The sequence below is a fragment of the Mus musculus genome, chromosome 18, assembly GCF_000001635.26.
Source record: "Mus musculus strain C57BL/6J chromosome 18, GRCm38.p6 C57BL/6J".
NCBI classification, from domain to species: domain Eukaryota; kingdom Metazoa; phylum Chordata; class Mammalia; order Rodentia; family Muridae; genus Mus; species Mus musculus.
The window spans coordinates 59,056,444-59,078,869 of record NC_000084.6 but is presented as its reverse complement, the minus strand read 5'-3'; the positions used below and the strand labels follow the sequence as shown (position 1 = coordinate 59,078,869).

The following is a 22,426-nucleotide window of genomic DNA, read 5'->3' as shown; positions in this document are numbered from 1 at the left end:
TCTTTCTTCCCCAACTTGCTTCTTGGTCATGATGTTTTGGAGAATAGAAACGTTGACTACGACACTCTCCAATGCAGAAAGCTACCAGTATACAAACAGAAGACCGTAGGAAATCTAAAACAAAGCAGCAACGGTTTAACCCATTTGAAGAAATGAGGAATTAGTCATCCTCTATAGCAGTGGTTTTCACAGGGGTTGCGTAAGACCATCAGGAAACACAAATATTTACATTAGGTATCATATCAGTAGCAAAATTATAGCTATGAAGTAGCAATGAAAATAATTTTATGGTTGGGGATCACCACCCAAAGTGGAACTGTATTCAAGGGCCGCAGCATCAGGAATGTTCAGAGCCGCTGCACTGAGAGACTTCTAGTGTTCACAGATGACGTGCAGTGGAATCTAAAGTTTATTCCGAGGTTCTAGCTCTGTCTTGGTCAACCCGAATCACTGCTAGTCACATGTCCTTTCTAGAAAGATAAGATAGTGTAAAAATCAGCTTTACAAAGGGCAGACAAGAGCTCTCAGCCCCTTCCCTACCTGCACAGTGCCCACTTCTTCCTGTGTAATTTCTTCGCGGTGTAAGCGCAGGCATAACAAATGTGTCCTCCAGGTGGCAGCAGCGCACTCTAATTTGTGGAGGGGCCTTGGGGGACGGGGGCTTGCATCCCCATAGGCCACTCATCAAATTCTCCACTAGGTGGCAGCAACCGAAATATAATTGGAAAAAAATCGTTAATAAGTGAAAAAAAAAAAATATCGACCTTTCTGTTTATATCTGAGAGCAACACTTTAAACAAGTGTAAACGTTCTATTTTTTTTCCTGGAAATTGTGACATCATTAGCTTATAAGATTTCAGCACACTAACTTAATACACAAAAAGAAAACACACACATACAAACAAGAAAGCAAACTCTTGCAGAGGAGCCTTCTAAATAATAAAGGGGATTTTGTATTTGAAAAAAAAAGTATTAATAATTTAGGTGTACAGATTTATTTAACCCAATTTAGGGGGTAATAAGGATACTAAAATAGAGTTGCTGACAATGGGACTTATTATTTATTGACTAGTTTTATGTGCCAAAGTGATATTTAAAAGCTTAAAAGGAGAAAGAGAGACAAGAAAAGAGTGGACCTGGATCAGAAACTCTCAAGCAAACCCAGATTTGAGCATAAAGCCTGGACCATTACTGCTGTCCTCTCCATGACCCTACACATTTTTTCCCCCTGTTGGAGCTGTTTTCACAGGGGGAATTAGAAGTGCATGCAAGATATAAATTTGCATGCAAACAAGGACACATTCCCATTATGACTTTCCCTTATGTGCAGGACACATACCATCAATTCAGTGAGGAACAATATTGTATTTTGAGTCCAGTTACCCTGAAATGGATATGGGTTTAAAAGCAGAGTAATAAATTCACTCATGCAGAAGAAATAAGTGTCCAAAGGTATCATAAATAAAAGGGGAGCAAGGCTAGAGAGCAGAGGAGTTGTAGGTGCTTGCTTGACTGGGAAGGAGAAAGGGAGGCTGGAGTGGGGGCTGGGCAGGCTAGGAGCTCACAGAGGATGCCTTCACATTTCTGTGGTTACCCGTCCGGATGTATATAGAAAGCGTCATCGGGCCTTGTCTTGAACAGACACAAATAACACAGTTCAGCACAGAGGAGTGTCTTGTGTGGGGACCCCTGAGCAGGACTTGAATCCTCAGAGGCCAACATGGGGCAGTCAAACTTTGAAGACGGAGTGACAGCAGGCAGTGTCTAAGGGTATCCCCAGCGGAGTTAACCAGGCATCAGAGCGCCCCCTCACCCTCATTTCCCTGCCATTCTTTCTACATTGGACTGCACTCCACAGCAAAAACGAGGAATAACAACCCAGACAGCACAGAGATCAGTAAGACACATTTTGCTTTGTACACAATTATTTATTTTCCAGTAAACCCTCATTTTTATATACTTTACTTCAAGTATCGTTATAAGCAATACAGCGAGATAGTAAGGCGTTATCAAGGGGCACGAGAGGACGGCACTCTTTGGGAAGAAGAAGAAGAAAAGCCTTATTTCACACACTAAATAGCATTGGGAGTGGCGCTGAGAGCCTTAGGTAAGAACGTCCAGGGAGAAGACAGACACTTTGGTTCTTTGTATCCTGGGGCTTGTTCCCAGGTATCTGCACCCACCAGAAGGTTGTCAATACACAAAGAAAACGACATCACCACTGAAGAAAAAGCTACAGGTTAGGAGCCAACCGCTCTTCTCCCCTCCATGTTGTACAGAATCCTTAAGCCAGTTCCCTTCTCTGACAATCTTTTGTTCAGGCCTGACTGTCATTCAATTGAATGCTCAGGGGGTGGCAGCATTCCTGGACTCTTTCCAGTGCCCCTCCACCTATTTCTGGTAAACGTGTACCCACTGCCACTAGAGGTCACACTTGCCAGTTCCTATCAATCCCCAAGCACGATTGGATGTAACTTAATTGATTATGCAGCTGTGGCTGACCAAGTTTGTTTCTGCTAAAACAACAACATACAATTTAGGTTTCCAGAAAGGATCACTGGGGAAATTACAATAGGTTTGAACAATGTCTCCCTTCGACTTTATCCGCCTTTAACTTAAGCGGAGATAAAGGAGGGTAAAACAGATCTAAACTGAGGGGTAGCTCAGCAGAAGCCTTCTGGTCACCCTAGCTGTTGGGCAGATGAGCTACAGCTTCCCGAGTGCCCAGAGGAGAAGGAAAAGAAGGAGGAAGAGGAGGAGGAGGAAGGAGGAGGGAGGAGGAGGAAGGAGGAATGATGTGAAAAACAGGTAAGCATGAAGACAAGCAGTTGCCAGCACTTGGCGCAGTCCGCTTCCAATCTAAAGCTTGATTGTTAACTGTATGGAGTGACTTTTGATATTGTGAGCCCCTGGAATACCTGCTTCACAAAGGACAAACCCAGACTGGAATGACACACAGGTTTCACAGACCAAAGCAGAGAGGCCAACATAACACAAGCGACGCTCACATTCTAAAGGACAATGGTGTTTGGTCACACAGTTAGCAATGCGGACGTTCACAATGCACAGACAGATTCTCTTGCAAGTACTTAGAAGGCATTTTAGAGCTTTAAAGATGGGTCTGCAGCTTCCTTAAGAGAATATGGTGCTGAGAGTCACTATGGTAACCAGAATGGAGGCCACAAGGAGTAAAATCAGACCCATGTGACACAATTTTGATCGCTTGTTGCGTTTCTTCTTCTTTTTCAGCAGAGTGTCGAAGCCAGGAGTGTACGTATCCCCCAACCAAAAGCGCAGGTCGTTGGGGTTTTCCTAAAAGAAAAATAACACCGAAACATCACTGATCAGTGACCAGTCACCGTTATAGATGGAGACTTGAGAAGAAGATGATGTCAAAGGTGCTGAAGCCTCTGTATTTGTACTGTTTTGGGTGAGGCTTAAGTTTCAATGTTTAAACACAAGGCTTATCATCTCTAAACGTCTCAGATATACTGCCATAGCCTGACTGTCCACTGATACCCACAGGAAATCTGTCTGTATCGGAATGTGTTGGGTGGCCTGCACAATCTCTGTATTAAATTGTTCACACATCCAAGTCAGATATATTGCAGTCATCTCTTAGGCAAATGTGTGTTTATAGCATTTTTGTTTGTTTGTTTGGTTGGTTGGTTGTTTGTTTGTTTGGTTGGTTGGTTGGTTTTTGAGACAGGGTTTCTCTGTATAGCCCTGGTTGTCCTGGAACTCATTCTGTAGACCAGGCTGGACTCAACTCAAAAATCCTCCTGCCTCTGCCTCTCAAGTGCTGAGATTAAAGGCATGAGCCACCACTGCCTGGCTTATAGCATCTTATAAATAATGCCTACAAATCAATTAAGTTAAAATACATTTACAATTCCTAGCTTTATGTGAACTTTGGAGGTTTTATCTCATCTCTGTGTCAGGGGTAAAAATTTGGTTAAGTTTCAAGAGATCCCCAGCTGACTTCCATACAGGAAGGATAACGCTAGGTGTTCAGGGTTCCTTCCACAGCTAAACTACAGTGCATCTTTCACAGAGAATCTCTGGGACATGACACATCTTTCCTTTTGTTAGCTCTTGACCATAGTGTGTCTCTGTACCATTGGCTCCCTAAGTCAGCCTGCTCTCAAGTGCCCAATTGGTCATCAATAAACTCTACTATTCCATATGCTTTTTTTTCTTTTTTTAATTCCCTCTAAGATCTAACTAGTTTAGTGCAGAGTCTCTGTGTTCTTGACAGGGAATGAAGTCTCATATATTAAGTCTACAAATCATGGCTGTTTTCACTACCAACTCTAGGCCTTGTTTTTTCTTTGCCTAGATGTTTTGAAGGATTTGAAACAGGCTGTCACCCTCAACACATTCAGTAGACTTATGTTAGCTAGTGGGGGTCACAAAATCAGTCTCCTGTAGCTGGCAGCCCCTAGGGTCTCTGAAAAAGCTTCAGAGTTAGGGTTGTAGTGCCAGGAGAGGCAGACGCACTCCTGTAAGGAGCAGGGATATATTTGGCAATGGTGATTCTCTAATAGGAAGGTGTAAGTGGGTTTAAACCACCTACTTACAAGTGCTTAAGAATTACTATTTCGTTTGAAAGACGTGAGCAGAAGAATATCAACTTTAAAACCCTTGCTTGTCTGCATTCCTCTTGTTTTTCATCTTGTGTTCTAATCAGAGTCCTGAATTTTGAAACTTCATTGCTTTTTTTTTTTTCTTTTTTTTCTTTTTCACCAATGGCTTCCCTAATAGAGACAATGCCCTCTCACAGCCTCACTTTGGCTCGCACTGGTAATTAAGTGTAACATTACTTTTATCTTTTGTGATCTAAAGCTCTTAATGACAAAAGAAGCTGATATCAAGAATCATAATGAGGGCGGGATGCACAACTTTTCATAAGATTCCTGTGCAAATTAACACTTAAGAATGTGCACCAAGGGGCCAGCACACTGCGTAAGAATACAGCTGCTGTGAGGAGTATGTGCATGCACAGAGGGTCAGCTACATGAGGGACACTCAGTGTCAGTAACACGGCATACCCATTAGATTTCTGTTTGATCATGTACATTTAACTTGAAAGAAAGAAAAAAAAACTTTCCTATTGCTAATAATCTTGAATTGTCTAAGTCTGAGATCCAAACTTAAAAAACAAAAAACAAAAAAAACTTTTGATAAAATGTGATTTTTTTTTAATTGTCACATGAAGTCACAGTCTTAAGTCAGATGAGCTATCTCTGTCTAATCGGTTAGGTGGATTTGTGCGCAGACAGGGATGCAGCATCTGTCTCCACAGACCCCTCTGTCAGCCATGCACACAGCAAAGGCAAGAGGGCAGGCACCAAGTGACTGTGTGTGAAATAAATCAATGCATTTTTACCCAATAATAGGCTTAATGATTTGAAGTCTTTGGTAAGAAACAGGAGATTAAACCAAAACAAAGAAGACAGAAAGAAAGGCATTGTTGTCTTTTGGCAACTGCTCAGAAAGGAACTAAAGAGGGGATACCTCCAAACAGGGGGATTAAGAGCTGTCAGGGATTCTAGACCATGATGTATTTCAAGGAAGACACACTCAAGGTTTTAAAACTTGTGTGCAGGATATGAAAGTCTACGGTACTGTCCCTATCAAAAAAAAAAAAAAAAAGTGATTCACTTCAGGCAGTTAAGGTATGAACCTAGACCAGACACACATTTTTAAATGAAAGGTATTTGGGAGATATCAGCCCTTTCTGGCTTGAGGCAGGTGGAGGCAAGCCAAGGCTGATCAGGAATTTTGTCTTTTCAGACAAGGGAAGATCCATTCTGGTTTTCAGATATTTGAGTCTTCTGTGTGGGTGACATCAGAGAGCAAAAAGAAAAAGTGGGGGAAGAAAAATCACAAGCGGGGTGAGTGAGTTCACTGCATACTTCTCCCTGGTGAACTGTTTTGTTTTGTTTGGAGACACAAGAAAAAATGATCAAGATGTAAACCTGCTATTTTAAATCATTCAATGGACTGGGAATGCTAATAAAACATCATTGTTAAGGGATTCCTTGCCTGGTGCTTAAGCTCCAATCACTTTGTAAGTGGTTTTAGAAAAATGTAGAGTAAGAAGCTTATTCCTAAGTGATAATGAGTCTAAACACAAGATTACAAAGTAGAGAAAACATATGTGACCTTACAGATTAATTTTTAAAAAGTACTTTTATCTTCTCAGGAGACCTTTGGTCATTGCTACTTCATCTTTCTTCTCTCTACAGATGCCATTGGCTTGTGCAAAATATGAAACAAATAAGTAACCTCTCATATTGGCTGGGAAAGAAATAATTTCAAGGATGAAAAGGATCTGTGGTCTGGAGATTGTGTATTCGCTGAGGGACTCCTGCCATTCCACCACTGCTTTCTAGGTTCCGGTCAACTGGTCTACCTCATCCGTTGGAGACCATCCTTAGTACACACACCTTCAGATGTCCAGAGAGATTTGTATGCACAGAATGCTTGTCATACTCCTCAATGGTCCATGAAGGACTCTTTTTCCTTTCTTCCATAGCTTCTTCCAAAGTTATGTCACCATACAACGGGTTGTTCTTCATAACTGAAGACATGGATGCTGGAGGACTCTCAGGAAGGACTGGGTTCTCCACACCAAATCCCTTGATTCGCTGAGTAGCAATGGTTTTTTCTCTCTGTTGGGAGATTAGAGAATGAGGTTTCTATTATATGATAGGCTTCCTGGTGGCAGTGTACTCAAAATGGCAGAAATCTGCATCTGAAAACTTTTTGATTCTGTCTCAAACCCAAGAGATATAGCAATGAAGTTAGAAAACAACCCCTTGATCTGCCTCTATCTAGAATCCTTCCATTTACTGACTTCTCTCTCTTTATGTTACCTTGTTGAGTTTAGTATCCATTTCACTGGTATTTTTCAGTCACAAAGAAAGAATTGTGTTCTTCAATTCATCTAGTAGAATTCTGAAGAAACTCAGTTTTCCAACTCCTGTGCGTTAGAAGTTAATGGCATTTTATGCCTTATGTGTATTACAAGAGTCATAAAAATGCTTAATATTATTGTTTAAATCCAGTAAAATTAAGATTAAAGACATTTTTCAAGGACTGCAAAATGGCTCAGCAAATAAAGGTGCTCACTGCTAACCTGCCAGCCTGGATTTGATCACCAGACACTCATAGTACAAGAAGAGAATGGAATCCCAAAGCTGCCAATGCCTTGTTCCTTACCTCCTCACACAAGTCCTGGCAAGCACATGAACAGACACATACACATACACACACACACACACATGCACACACGCATACACACACAAATGAAAAAAAAATCTTCTAAAATAATAATATACCTATGTCTTGGCTTGTTATAAACAAATCATTAGCTTCCCTGTCATAGAGTTTGGGAGTGGGGATTGGTACTCCATAGTTTCTTCTCTCAAATTGAAACACTCCATGCTAGACCAAGACTGAAGGTTCATTAAATATGGGAAGCTAGGAATGTATCTTACCAGGCTCAGGAAACTCAATACACTGAAATTCTCTAGAAGATTCAAAGGCTGCAAGATTCACAAGTCATCCTCCCAAGCTTATATAAGCAACAAACAATTGCTAGGGTATATATAGGAGTCATCTCTGTGGAGCTGCCTGTTAGCTGGCACAACAGGGCACAACTGGGGATGCAAGTTCTGTGAGTCCGCCCCTATGCTAGATTGGGCTTTCTTGGTACTACTGTTGGCTATGAGCCACCCATGTAAGGTTCTGTAATAAAACTATTGATTTAAGTGGAATCATTTCTTCAGTTTGTTATCAATACCCTAACTGAGGTCACATCTCCCTGGCTCCTGGAAAAGTCATAGAGCAACTGAGTCACTTCAATGTCATTCACCACTGTGTGTCTGTGGACGAACTGTCTACTAGGGGAATAAGTCGTCAACTTTCAGAATTTTAAAAATTGACATTTAAACATAATATATACATAGGAAGAACACACATGACAATATATGTGCTTTTTCCACAAACTTTCACATGTGTGTGTTTGTGTTTGTGTGTGTGTGTGTTTGTGTGTGTGTGTGTGTCTGTGTGTGTGTGTAACGATGCTGGTGACTGAATAAGAACATTGGAGATAGGAATTACATCCTTTTTAATCATGTGTGCCACAACCCCTAGTCATACATAGATGGCCTCAGCATCTCTTAGGACATAGAAGCCACACTAAATGTGTAGTCCTATAAACTAAAATTGTAGACTGGAGTTACATGACATATCCTTTCAGAAATAACTGGTAAATAAAGGAGAAATTAGTTTTGATGCCACTATTTGTGTTCTTCTGGGCACTGAGTTTCTGTGGCTTTTAAAAAATATTTATTTTATGTGTATTAGTGTTTGCCTGTGGGTATATATGTGCATCACATGTGGGCCTGGTGCCCTCCAAGGCCAGAGATGATGTCAGATCCCCTGGAACATGACTTCCAGACGCTGTGGATCTTGGGCTCTAACCTGGGTCCACTGGGAGAGCAGCAAATGAGCTAAGGACTCACTCATCTCTCTGACCCCCTCCTGCCTTTGTAATAAATCCATTTGTCACATGTTAAATAAATCCATTCGTTACATGTCTAGAGGTCACTTTGGAGACCCTCTCCGACTTTAATTTGTTTTTTTTTTTTTTTGCATGCTAGAGGACAATCCATGGTTTATAATGCTAAGTTGTATAATAAAATAATACATTTTATCTTAACATTTAGCTTGAAGATGCAGGGCTTTCTCGGTGTTTTTCTTAATTAAATAAAAACATGTTGACAAGAAGTCAAGGTTAGTTGAGTTTTGCATAATTATAACTCTATTGTTTTCTTGAAGCCTGGACAGCTTTGATCATTTTTGGAGTAGGCTAACTCTTCTGACATGCACAAATTGTCTTTGTTACGTTCTTTTCCTCCTAGACTGCTCCTTCAATGTAAATATAAAGGTTTGTTAAATGAGGAAAAGAAAATGTGTGGCTCAGATAAAGTAGACATAAACTATATAACATGTATATAGATTTAGATAGAATTAATATACGAAGGTATCAAAGCAGAGGTATATTCTAAAGCAGAATGTAAGCCTTATTTCTAGGCCATTTCCTTGAAAAAATGTAATATTTTTTTCTGAAATGTGTTCTTTATTTTGATCTTCACATCACTCATATCTGAAGGACACACCAAAGAAAACTAAATATTAAGGTTTATTGCTAAGGAAACCATTTTTAAATAATTTATATATTAATAAATTGTTCAAGAAAGGTTTGGTGGGATTACTGGGACAAGGTTCAGAGACCGAGCACATGCTTAGATGACTGGAAATTGTAGGGTTCATCCCTGAGATAGCCAAATATATACTGATTATTATACAATGGAAGAATAAAAGTAAATACTAGTTATGAGGCTGGAGACAGTTCAATGCCAGAGGGCTTACCTAGCAAGAGTGAGACTTCCGGTTCAAATAGCAAGTTTACAAAAAAAAAAATGCTGTGAATAATTTGTAATTGAGTATTTTGTTTTCCAAATAGGTTTAATAAAATAATGAACATATATGCAATTCTCACTTTCCATGCTACATTTTAGGTGAAATATTTAGTAGCATCTGCATGATTTTAATCAATTAGACTGTAGAATAAATTCCGCTAGAGAAGTAACACTTCAAAGTTCAGCTAGAGTTTTACTACTGGGCTGAACGTTGTCAATTTATTTTTATTCGTTTTAATCCTAATACTCTAATGTGAAAGTAAAATGGCACCTATTTAAAGAGCTAGAAGACATATTTGGCCAAACAAAATCTAAAAGGGAGCATCTAACTGTCCATTTAAACAGGATCCTCTGTTCTTAGACATCAAGAACGAGTAGAGTTAGTGGTCGCCAGGGAGATGAAGCCAAAGCACGCTGAAGAATACATAGAAATCGATAAGATAGTAAGACTATAATAATTCGAGTTTTAAAGTGAACTAGAGAATCAGACGGTAATATGTTTGAAACAGTTGTCAATTAACAAACTAAGACCCAATTGCAGGGGAAAGATAGAGATGTTGTTAAAATCAGAGAAAGAGTGTTTACCTCCAAATTACTAGAGCAAGGAAAATTGTCACGACAAGTTGACCAATCTCTTAGTGGACTCGGGTATAAATATAAAGAGTAAGTCAAGGAAAAGTCGTACGCAAGCATACTAACCTGAAGAAGACTTAACTCCTTTCAGTGACAGAGATTGGCAGATCAGATTTTAAAACATAAACACTGCTTATACTCCCTGTTACTTTGTCACTTGCCCCAAGGGTGAGGAGTAGCCTCCCTCACCAATGCTGAAGAGGTGCTATAAAGTGGCCATTGTATCCCACTGCTACAACACCCCAGAACCAGGAACGAATACTGGAACTTTATTCTAGCCTGGTTTGTATATGTGCAGTGTGTGTAGATGATGCTCTGTGTATATGTGCTTGTGTGTATACATGCAGGCACAAGTGCACATGAGTAGACACCAGAGGTTGCATTGGGTGTCTTCCTAAACTACTAAACTCCTTATTTTGGGGGACAAGATCTTTTGGTGAGCCTAGAACTCACAGATTAAACTGGACTGGCTGTGAATGAGCTTCAGGGATCCATCGGTCCCAAGACCACCTCACCCCAACACTAGATTGAATTATGGAAACATGTCCCTGAGCCCAGCTTTTCATGTCAATGATGCAGAACTAAATACAGAGCATCAAAGTTTCATGGGGGGCTTTCTACCATCTCAGCCATACCTGTATCTCCTGATATTGGAAGTTTGGAGACAGTTACTCAAGTTGTACAGTTAAAATCATTTGGTATAATTGTTAGTTATGGTAGTCTGGGAGATAATTAGTGACTACTAAGTTTAGAAGATACTTGTGGTAAATCTGAGAATTTACATAGTCATATATAGCAAGTTGAACCCATTTCTATATGACTAGAGTCAGGAAATCCAACAGGATGGTTTAAAGTGTGGGAGGAGGGTCTAAAAGTATGGCTTTTCCTAGTGTAATAACTGTAGACCCCAAACCTTGAGATGTAAAATTACTTCCAAACAAAAATTGGGGACAAAGGTGAGGAAAATTTCTCACCTGTATAAAGTAACTGAAGGCAAATATTATGTTAAAGACATGGTTTTATAAGCCTCACTCATTAGGCCAGACCTTGGAGAGATGGAGAGAAAAGCCAGCTCCTAAGGACAGTTTGAGATCCATGTCTTTAAAAGAGCTTTAGGGATACTGTATGTGAAGAAGAACAATCTGAGGCCAAATAAAGAGGACTGTGTTAACAAATAGTTAATTAACCCATAGAGGAAACAAATTACTGAAGACACTACAAGATGAGAACTCAAGTCGTTAAAAATAAAATAAAACCATTACCTACATCTCCAGTCATTTAGACGTAAAAACTGAGAATAACCACAGAAACAGCATACCCAAGTTTCAAAAGACAATAATAAGCACAGGTCTCCAAGTTCCCATAAATAAGCATAGACATAAGCTCTGAGACCTTCCCATGAGAGGAGGCTGTGCAGAGAGAGATTAGGGGGTCTTCAAAGAGCAGAAATGGCTATGGCCCTGCCTCACCTCCAGGGAAGGGGTCCCAGAACAACTTTGGAATACTGATTATGCTGATGCTTAGAAAGGAAAAAAAAAATGACTAACAACTTTTTTACAGGGGAGTTTGTAGATTGTCTTGCAGGAGTTGCTGCTAACCGTGGATATTAGACACAATCTATCTGATAGACAAGCTCAGTTGTCAATTCTGTGGCTAGAGCAAGTGTTTAGAAAGAAATAAACTGTATCTATAGACACATATGTAATATATTTGACACAGAACAGTTGGGTCAAACTCAAGCTTGACTACTAACCTCCCCAATAGTACATGTGTCTTCCTCTCTGTCTTCTTGGTATGCAGGCATAATGCAGATTCTGATATTGTAGAAAGGACCTCCAAAAAAAAGAATTTGAATTCTGCCTTTAGGTAAAGCCTCTCAGGATGTGTATAGCAGCAATATACCAAGGGTGCAGATGTGAAGTACACCTATGGCATTATTAGATTTCGGTATGTTTGCTTTTGCAAAATAAAATATTCTACTACAGAATACATAATGTAATAATATAATATAATATAATATAATATCACAATATAAATATCAAACAAAATAGACAAAGCAGGAAGCTTTAATAGCTACAAAGGTTTTGAATAAAAGTAGCATCGCTAGCAAGGTATAATAAATATAAAATACTCTGTAGGCTATAAAATGATTGTAATAATTAAAATTTAAAGTAATTATTAAATTACATATTTCCATGTAAAAGATTCCTAAGGATAAAGACAATTTGTACAACAAAATTAACAAATCCAATCAATTGACATCACCAGTTGAAAGTACTCCATTTTGTGAGTATTTTCAAAACATTGGTAGATGCAATAACTTCTGAATGAAAGCACACAATGTAGTTAATGATCTCAAAATCAATAGACACATATCTCAAATACAAATTTGGCAAATATTTAGACGGCATTTTAAATAAAAAGCAATGGAAGTGTTTCAAACTATGACACAGTAGAAATAAAATGTGGCGTTACAAAATGGAAGGCTAACGGACAAGTGTATTTATACACACTTACATACATACACATATCTAAACACACACAAATCATATAGACATATACACACATACTAGCGCATACACACAAATCCATAGACATGTACACATACAAGACTCACATATATTTAAACTTACATACACATGTATGTACATCTAAAGTCATATACACATATACACACATGCACAGATGAACACACATGTACATACACATGCATATAGGTGAACATGCACACAGACACATATGGATGCTGGTATTTAAGGATAACAATGGTTTAGGACAGCAAAGCAGTGGTGGACACATGTTAGGACAGGAAACCAGTGAATGAGCCTGTCTAGAAATAAGGAAGCCCATGTCTCACCGCCGCCTTTTCTCTCCGGCTCACAGAGTTCCTCTGAGAAGCCACGGGGCTCTGAAACCAACGTGGAAAGAGTCAGGAATAGAAAAACTAAACAAAACAAAACAAAAACAAAAACAAACAAAAACACCTCACTTTGAGTAGACTCAGAGGTCCAGCTGCTCATCACATCAGAAAAGCCAATTCCCACCTTTAAACATTTTATCACTTAACTAAAACTAGGTTTTGGTTTTTTTTTTTTTTGAGTGTGTGAGTGTATGTGTGTGTGTGTATGTGAGTGTGTGTGTGTGTGTGTGTGTGAGTGTGTGTGTATGTGTGTATGTGTGTGTGTTCCTGACCATGTGAATGAGTGGCAGTCTCCCATTGGTAGAATGCTTACTAGCATGCATGAACCCTGGATTCAATTTCCAGAGCTTCTAAAACCAGGTATGATGGCATATGCCTGCAATTCCAACCTGCAGGGAATGAACAAGGAGGTGGAGGACTATATGTCTAAGGCCACCTTTGGTCACGGATTGAGTTTGAGACCAGTCTGAGGTACATGAAGTTCTGCCTCAAATCCAACCCAAATATCATGAAAGTAAGTAACAATATTATCTGTTAATTTTTCAAATCCTATACTATCTTTTTTTTCTTAGAAGAAGAGGAAGAGGGGAAGGAGGAGAAGGAGGAGGAAGAGGAAGAAGAGGAAGAGGAGGAGGAGTAGGGGAGGAAGAAGATGACAACAAAACTACAGGCACCCTGAATCCTTGGTCCTCTTGATCCTACCTAGTGAGTGGTGGGATTATAGGTGTAAATCACACATGTTTTATGCAGTACTGGGGGCACGGGAGGGGGGAAGACAAGATTTTCTGTGTGTTGGGATTCCAGTATTCTATCAAATGAAATACAACACTCCAACCCCCAACCTAGCATTTCTGTTTCTACTTCTTTTTTTTTTTAAGATTTATTTATTTATTATATGTAAGTACACTGTAGCTGTCCTCAGATACTCCAGAAGAGGGCATCAGATTTCATTATGGATGGTTGTGAGCCACCATGTGGTTGCTGGGATTTGAACTCGCGACCTTCGGAAGAGCAGTCGGCGCTCTTAACAACTGAGCCATCTCACCAGCCCATGTTTCTACTTCTTAAACTGTTACAGAAAACCGGACTCTATTGTCTTTTCCTTATACATTATTTGTTCTCAGTTCTTAAGAACCTAAAGAGACTCTTGCGATAATTTTACAAGAGCTCAGACTGAGGCCTGGGCTGATCAAGGTCAGCAATAGATCAGTCTCAAAATTTCTTCCTGGAGATTGAGCTGAAGTGTTTAATTGAAAAAAAATTTTTTTGAACATGTGATACGTGAGAATGGTGTTTGCATAATCTCCCTATTTGCTTAATCCCCCTAAACATGGAGGAATTTAATTAAGAAATATTTGACACGTCCTCTTCAGCTATGCTTAGCACCCCATTCAATATTCCTGATATATGGAAGGAAGTTTTTTGAAACATCGTTCTATTTCAAAATTTCATGTTCCCATTTCATATTTATTTACTTTGTATTCAATGAGTATGTCAGTCTTGATTTCTAGATCCACTCAGGCAGTTCACTAGTCATTGTGAGATCACGTGACTTCACTCATAGTTTGGACCACGCCTACTAATTTCCTGAATTTGCCCTTGTCTACCATGCCCTCCCACCATCCATTATTTCAGTAGTAAACTAACTCTCACGAAGTTACTTGTCATTTTCTTGGAGGGTTAAAAAGATAGTTTATTTGAGGTTGGTCACCAAAGACACACTGCAGAAGTATACCTCTTTGTTTCTTGAATAATTATTTAGGCCCAACAGGGTCTATACAAAAAGATGCTAGTTAGAAGTCTGCATTTCCTTGGATTATGAGTTTTAGTTGTGAAATTGCAAACCTAGGCAGTAGATTTACCACACTCCCAAACAAAAGATGTTAGAAGACAGATGTGTCCCAGTGCTCCCCCACAACCTATTGGCTATGTGACCTTACAACATACGTCATAGACAGGAAGGTGGGAAGGAGCAAAATGTAGTAAAATCATTTTTAATTCTTTTGTTCTATAACATAGACCATGAGATACAGGAGGAACTTTGTTTCATTTTAACCAAACAAAACACAAAACAGCAATAAATGGGTCTGCATAGAAAGCCACCAGAATTACAAAGACTGGATATAAAACTAAAAAAAAAAAAAAAAAAAAAAAACAAAAAAAAAAAAACAAAAAAACAAAAATCAGTTGTTATAACAAGCTGCTGACTTAAAATGGAAATAAATAGAATCCTTTATAGGATAGAGACCACTTACACTCATTTGAGTGTCTCTGACTCTGAATGATCTCATGACATATGTCCCAAAGAGCCTACAAACACACCACAAAGCAGTCACTGTGCACCAGGACTCATGAGCAACAACTGTTCTTAAAAGCAAACGAATTTCTGTCCAGGGAATTTGAACACTCCAAAGGATTTAATGATTCACAGGGGACTGAGAGGTCAGTTACTTCAGTTCTGAAATGAAATGCTCTTTCCTCCTTCTACACTGGAGTAGCCCTCAATGCCTGGCCGCCATTAGCCTTCACATCTTAAAACAAGATTATCCCTGTTAGATTAGCTGCGCCTCACCAGGGGCCTTTGTGTTGATCTCAGCAGATGGAATGCATTAGTTTCATTCTTTTGTGAAAGAACAAGACCAAAACACTGCATTAGATGGGAAGGTCTTATTTCTATGGCTGGTCCATGCAGACACCTGTGGAAATGGCACATCTAAGCTGAGAGCCACCACTTTCCAAGATGGAGAGGGGGCAGTCTTTCCTGTCACGCACTATCCTTTGCTCCTTTGTATCAAAGGAAAGGGAGTCTAAAAGGGCAAAAAGCAAGGCTCAGGCTTTCTCAAAGGCAGGAACACCCTTTCCCTGCAAGCATTTGACATTTCATGTATAGATCACACCAATAGATACAGGTTAAGTATGTCTCCCACTCCACCCCCACCCTCTGAAGCTTATTTGAAAATGTAACAGTTGGTTTACTGTGTTCTAAAGGGAAGGAGTAAATGAAACTTAACACAAATCTGAACCGAGGATAGGCAGAGAAGCCAGGATTGGAGTAGAATGAACCCACAGAAGAATTTGCACATCAAATACAGAGCTTACAGGAAGGGATGGGGAGGCACAGGCAGCTTCTTTGTATCCCCCCCCCCATGCTGCCCCCTTCCCCCCCCCCCCGGGCCTCCTTCTTCACACGAATAAGAAAATGTCATATACTGAGAAAGAAACACGCCCCCACCCTTTATTTTTATGCCCTTAGATCTTACCTGTGAGTAGACAAGGTTTTGCCAGTGTTGTGTGGCAGGATAATTTCCACCCGGAAATCTCGCGAGGCTAGCCTGCAGAAGGGTTGAGCTCCTCATTAAAGACTTCACGTCAAGCTGCAGGAATTTGTCAGGATGGTTGTTATTGGGCAAAACAGAAAGATCCATGTCCCCTTTCATCTACCGTGGAAACAAAGCAAGCGAAGCTACCCCTGTCAGGCGCCTCCATAATTAATGAGCCTGAAGATGTTCCGGCTGGGCTGGCATCTGAAACCAGGTTTCTCCCGCTGCACACAAAAGCCACTTTCTAAAGGCCACACAGGAACAAAACAACAAAGCAGCCCTCCCTCCTACCTTACACCACACACACACACACACACACACACACACACACACACACACACACACCGAGCTCGAAATGAATTGCACAAAAGGTTGCATCAATTAAAATTAATAGAGTGAGAAAACTACATATGTGTTAGTTACACTTTCTATCTCTCCCAGTCAGAGTCTGAAATGGCTACTTTGTGTATTAGAGCCACCATAATCTCAGTATGAGAGTCCATCATTTGTAGCTCAGCAGGGTCACTTGAAGAGACCCACTGTTTGATTTCGATTTTGTCTTTGTATTGCTCCACTAAAGCCTTTGCTCAGGCCCTGGCCCTGCCTCAGTCTTTTGTGATGAGTCTGATCTCATTCCTTCTCAGGTTCTGAATCCTAGTCTCAAGCTCACGGTAAACTTCACTGGGTTAAAGTTGGCAGTTTGTTCTAAGTGGGAAGACCGCAGGCATGGACTTTATGGGTTGTTGCAGTAAGTCACTGCAACACACTGCGGGGACCCCTCAGTATTTAGGTGCCCTTGACTCTATCCCCAGCAGTATCACTGCCTACGATATGCTGGTGTTCTTAGGCACATTTGGAACCCAATGGTAATCGGGCTGCTGAGTTTGGATGATGCTCTGGGCTGTAAGTAAACACATCTGTTGTTAAAACAGCCAAGGTCAGGGTGACTTTATGGCCATCTTGGCCAGCCAACCACTGATACATTTAATATAGGCATGCTATCTGTGAGAAACAAAGTTTCAACAGCCTACCTCTCTCACCTAGAAGTATGTTAAGTCATCCGGAGGAAGCAGACTTCCCACTTGGAAGACTATTGAAGGGTAGATATGTCAATGGTCTCTAATACACTTCAATTGTCCATAATTTTACCATCATTATAAAACCCTCTGATGTAGCAGGAAGGCTTCTCTTCCAGACACAGTGTAGTCCCATGTGGAATATGTCAGGAATAGATTTCAGGAGAGTGCCATATAGCTTACAAGAATCAGGATGTTTTTGAATCAGGCAAGGCACTGGAGAGCACTTACCTTCTTTATAGCAAAAATCACAAGGGTATGTGATCAGACAGAAACCTGACCTATTTACAGTCATAAACTCGGTTAAGAAGTTAGCATTTGCCACATGAATGTTTTGCACATGAAGTTTATCATTATCTTCCAAGGACTGTTACATCTTTTGGATGCTGATAACATATTTGCGAGAGAAAGCAACTTAATGATGACAGTTAATCACAAAACAAATCAAACCATTAATGTCTCAAGAATCAAGTTTATTATGTGCTTATCATGTGCTTGATATATTCTGGTTGCTGCCAAAAAAAATCTAATGAACAAGTATTTCTCAGACTGCTTTTCCTAAAGTATTCTTTGGAGGAAAATACACATCTTCAAGAAGAGCCTAACTTGTCTTTGGCTCTCTGTATTGGCAAGTGGAGTCACAGAACTTACATCCAAATAGATTTGATTAGACCTTCTCTTAGCCAAAGTATGAGGTAGGTGAAATGAGCATTCAATTCTCCTCAGGCTTCTTCCAGATTTCTCTGTATTGCCCCATGCATGAAGTTTTTATACTGACTCTCAATTGGCACATTTAGTTTCAGGGTCTCCATCTTTCCCCACATCTCGTCTTTACCATAAACTCTACCATTTCTCGTTCCTTACTGCTATCCTTGAAGCCTATATGTTGCAAACAGGAAAACAAACATTCTTCCCACACTTACTGGTTCTCCTCACCATCATCACACCAAACTGACACATCTGCTCGAGTCTAAGAGGTCTCTTCTCACCCCTACCGCTTGCAGGCCTCCTAATCATCTGTGAGTCATATCTGACACAGAACCTTCTAGAAAACCCCATCTCTTTAGTAAATAGGACTTTTCCTCCTTTGAAACTTTAGAGTAATTCATTTATACTTTTGTCTGTTTGATGATGTATTTCCTAATTTTATCTTAAAAGTCCCTTGTGATGGTTAATGCTGATCGCCAATTTGACAGTTTTCAGAATCGCATGGGAGACATGCCTATGTGGTATTATCTTCAATTACTAAAGAAAGACTGACTCTTTAACTATGGGTGATGCCAGTCCATGTACTCTTATCTCAGAGTGAATGTCTAGAACATTAGTTCAGTATCGTCCTTCATCTCCCTCTGTTGCTCACTACAGATCCAAGGTGCCCAGCTGCCTCGTGCTCCTGCCTGCCCTGATATTCTCTGCAGAATGATCTGTACCCCCAAATGTGAACCAAAATGAACACTTTCTTCCCTGTTGATTGAGTCTAGTATTCTACTATAGCAATTAAACTAGTAACTGATGGAAAATTGGTAGGAAAAGTAGATATATCAATGGTTTGTTGTAGTGATAAACCTGATGCCAGGGCTTTGGGATTGGTTTGCAGGTGGAAGATGGAAGAGTTTGGAATGCAGGACTCACCTCTTAGATGCTGTAAGCAGGAAATGACCCAGCCATTCTGGTGGGAGCTTGGAGAAGCCACAAATGTTGAGGAAAATGAACAAAGTGGAGGCCCAGGTCATGAGGGTACAGAGGGCAATGTGGATTACAGAAAATGTTTGGGATAGAGGCCCTTCAGACTATATGTCATGGCAAAGAGTGGCTACATGTTTCCCTGGTCCTGAGAATTCATCTAAGGTTGAGTTGTCAAAAATAATGGATTAATTTACTTGTTGAAAAGAATTTCTTTTTTTTTCTTTTTTTTTTTTTTGATAATGTCCCATATGAGTTCTTTAATTAAATCACTTCCCCCACTACTTCACCTCCTTCCAATACCTCCAATCCCTCTTAAAATCATGGCCTCCAATCTTTAATTGTTATTAGTTTATATATGCACAAATTATTAATTACAATCTGCTGAGTCCCTTTCCTATTGCTTCTATGTATTTGCGCTTAAGGCTGGTCTCTTGAGATTGGATAGCCTATCAGAGGGAGGCTCATCCTTGGAGAAGGCTGACTCTTTCTCTCCTAGCACCCAGTAATTGCCTATAGCTTTTCCTTTAAAGATGAGGTCTTGTGATATTTCCGCATCCACCCTGGAATGCCAACTAGTGCTGGCATTGGGCTGGTCTTGTTTACCCCACTGTCTTCATCACTTCTTGGGTTCAGCTTCCCTATAACATACAGAAGAAACTATATTACAGAAGACACCTGAGTCCTCTGGCTCTCAAAATTTTTCTGGCCCCTCTTCCATTATGATCCCTGAGCCTTAAAGGTAGGAGTTGTGTTGCAGAGTATCAGTTAGAGCTGGGCACCCCAGATCAGTTGTCTCTGCGTTTTGGCCGGTTGTGGATATCTGTAATGGTCTTCATCTGCTACAAAAACAAACTTTTTTGATAATGGATGAGAGCTACACTTAGCTGAAGGTATAAGAATATGTATTAGAGTGCAGTGAGAAACTGGCTGCTTTAGGGAAGTGGCAGTAGACAGTTCTCATTTAGTATCTACCATGTCATTAGCTGTTGGTAGTGGAATCGTTTTACACTAGCAGGCATGAAGTCCCTCCTCTTGTGGGGTCCTAAGTTCCAGTTAGATAGTCTGTTGGCTGCTCCATAGGACACGAATGTCACTATTACACCTTTCAGGGATAGCTTGTTGTTCTGGTCATTGTGGTTTGTAAGCATTAGAGCTGGGCAGCACTGTTGGCTGCGTTTCCTTCTTGGCTGCTGTCCTACTAATTTCCAGTCTGATGAAAGCCAGGCCTTAGGGAAGCAGCTTCTAAGTCAGATCCAGCTCAATTCCTCCCAACCTTTGTCCTAAGTGGCTAAACGTGGAGGGTGTTTAGCAACAGAGCATTGCCTCAGATTTGTGGAGGACAACCAAGGGCAATGGCAATAGCCTGTATGGTTTGGGAGTCTCTTGGACTCCCTAGAACAATAACATAAAAGTGTGGACCTGGAACTTTTTTTTTGTTTAGAATTGTTTATTTTTATTTTATGTGTCTGTTTTGTCCTTGTGTATGTAAATGTGCCATGTAAATGTATGCAGTGCCTTTGGGGTGAGAAGACAGAGTCAGATACCCAGAACTGGAGTTAAAGACCTTAGTGAGCCATGCAGGGATGCTGAGAATCTACCTCTCCTCCCTCCTTTTCCCTCTGTACTGCCTTTCATTACCCCCCCCCCCCGTTAATGTCTCCCTTACAGTATTTCCCTATACAATATTGATAATGATAATATATTATCACATAAACCACATATTATTACATAACACATATTACATATTATATAATGTACATAACATTATATATATATATTATATGCTATATAACACATACGCGATATTATATATTTTATTATATATTATATAATATGATATCAGTCTCCTTTCTAGAGTTCCCTTACCCTATGGTTCCTTATTATTTTCCTGATTTCGCAGTTACTCTAGGTTATATACTCACAACAAAAGATTCATATCAAGGGTCAACAAGCAACAGAAAGCATGTACTATTTATCTTTTGGGAATAGGATATCTTACTTAGTATAATTTCTAGTTCCATCTATTTACATGTAAATCCCACAATGTTGGTTTTTTTTTTTTTTTTTTTATGGCTGAATAGTATTGCAATCCACATACACACACACACACACACACACACACACACACATAAACACTGCATTTTCACTATGAATTCATCAGTGGAAGGGCATTGGGTTGTTTCTGCTTCCCAGCTAGTAAATAGAGTGGCAAGAAATATGACTGAACAAGGATCCCCTGGATGGACTAGGATGCGGAGTCCTTTGTGTAAGTGCTGAGGCGCTGTAGAGCTGGGCAGTATGGTAGGTTGATTTAAGGGTTTTGAGCATTCTTTGCTTTGATTTTCAGAGTGGACAGAGAAGTTGTCAATTCCACTCACAGTCAATAAGGTCTCCTCTCCCCATGTGCCTGTCAGCAGCCACTGTCAATTGTTTTCTTGATCTTGCCCATTCTGACCAGGGGAAGATGAAATCTCCATGTAGTTTTAATTTGCATTTCTCTAACTGCCTAGGTAGCAGAACACTATTTTTTTTAAAAAAAGATATTTCTTAGCCATTTTTATGTTTGAGAACTCTCTGCTCAGATTCATAACCCATTTTTCATTGGATCATTTGGTTCCTTGACTCTTTGATTTTTGAGTTGTTTATATATTCTGAAATATCAATCTTATGTCAGACATACTGGTGGGAAATATCCCCTCTGTCGCTGCCTTTGCTGTATAGAAGAAGCTTTTGAGTTTTATGAGGTCCCACTTTGTCAACAGTTGGTCTTAAGGTCTGAGCAAATAGAGTCCTATTAGTGATGTTTTTCTACACCGACATATTGTAGGGGGCTGTCCATACTCTAATCCAGAAGCTTTGGTGTTTCAGGTTTCACATTGAGGTCTTTGCTCCATTTTTTGTTGATTTTGTGTGTGTGTGTGTGTGTGTGTGTGTGTGTGTGTGTGTGTGTGTAGGATGATAGATAGGAGTCTAATTCCATTTTTCATCAGGCTGGCGTGCAGGTTTTAAATACTGTTTGCCAAAGATGTTACTTGCCATGGTGAACTTTTTGCATTTCTGTCAAATATGAGATGGATGTAGTTAATTATATTAGTGTTTGGGTCTTCCGTTCTGTTCTACTGGTCTATATGTCCATCTTTGTTTTTATCATTTTAGCTCTGCAATTGTGACTGAAGTCTGGAATGGTGATCCTTCTAACCTTGTTCGTTTGGATCACAGTGACATTGGTTATCTGGAGACTTTGTGGTTCCATATTAATTTTACGGTTAATGTAAAGAATAACAGGGGGATTTTGAT

The 22,426-nt window shown here is 39.9% G+C and overlaps 1 protein-coding gene across 6 annotated transcripts; it reads right to left on the bottom strand.

The window, feature by feature from the left end:
* Nucleotides 1-1,907: 1,907 nt before the first annotated feature.
* On the bottom strand, nt 1,908-16,681 carry Minar2 (membrane integral NOTCH2 associated receptor 2). 6 transcript variants are annotated; one of them, NR_033764.1, is made up of 5 exons: nt 16,308-16,489; nt 12,985-13,035; nt 11,881-11,960; nt 6,453-6,677; nt 1,908-3,312 (listed from the first exon to the last, which is right to left on the bottom strand). NR_033764.1 is itself a non-coding variant. In XM_006525878.4 (5 exons), exons 3-5 carry the CDS (start codon nt 11,929-11,931, stop codon nt 3,133-3,135), a joined length of 456 nt encoding a protein of 151 aa, XP_006525941.1. In that variant the 5' UTR covers nt 11,932-12,053; nt 12,985-13,035; nt 16,308-16,664; the 3' UTR covers nt 1,908-3,132. The 6 variants fall into 6 exon arrangements, 4 of the variants coding, with proteins under 4 accessions (XP_006525941.1, XP_006525939.1, NP_001161397.2 ...); NR_033765.1 differs by having other exon boundaries at nt 11,881-11,941; XM_006525878.4 differs by having other exon boundaries at nt 11,881-12,053; nt 16,308-16,664.
* Between the last annotated feature and the right edge of the window lie 5,745 nt (nt 16,682-22,426).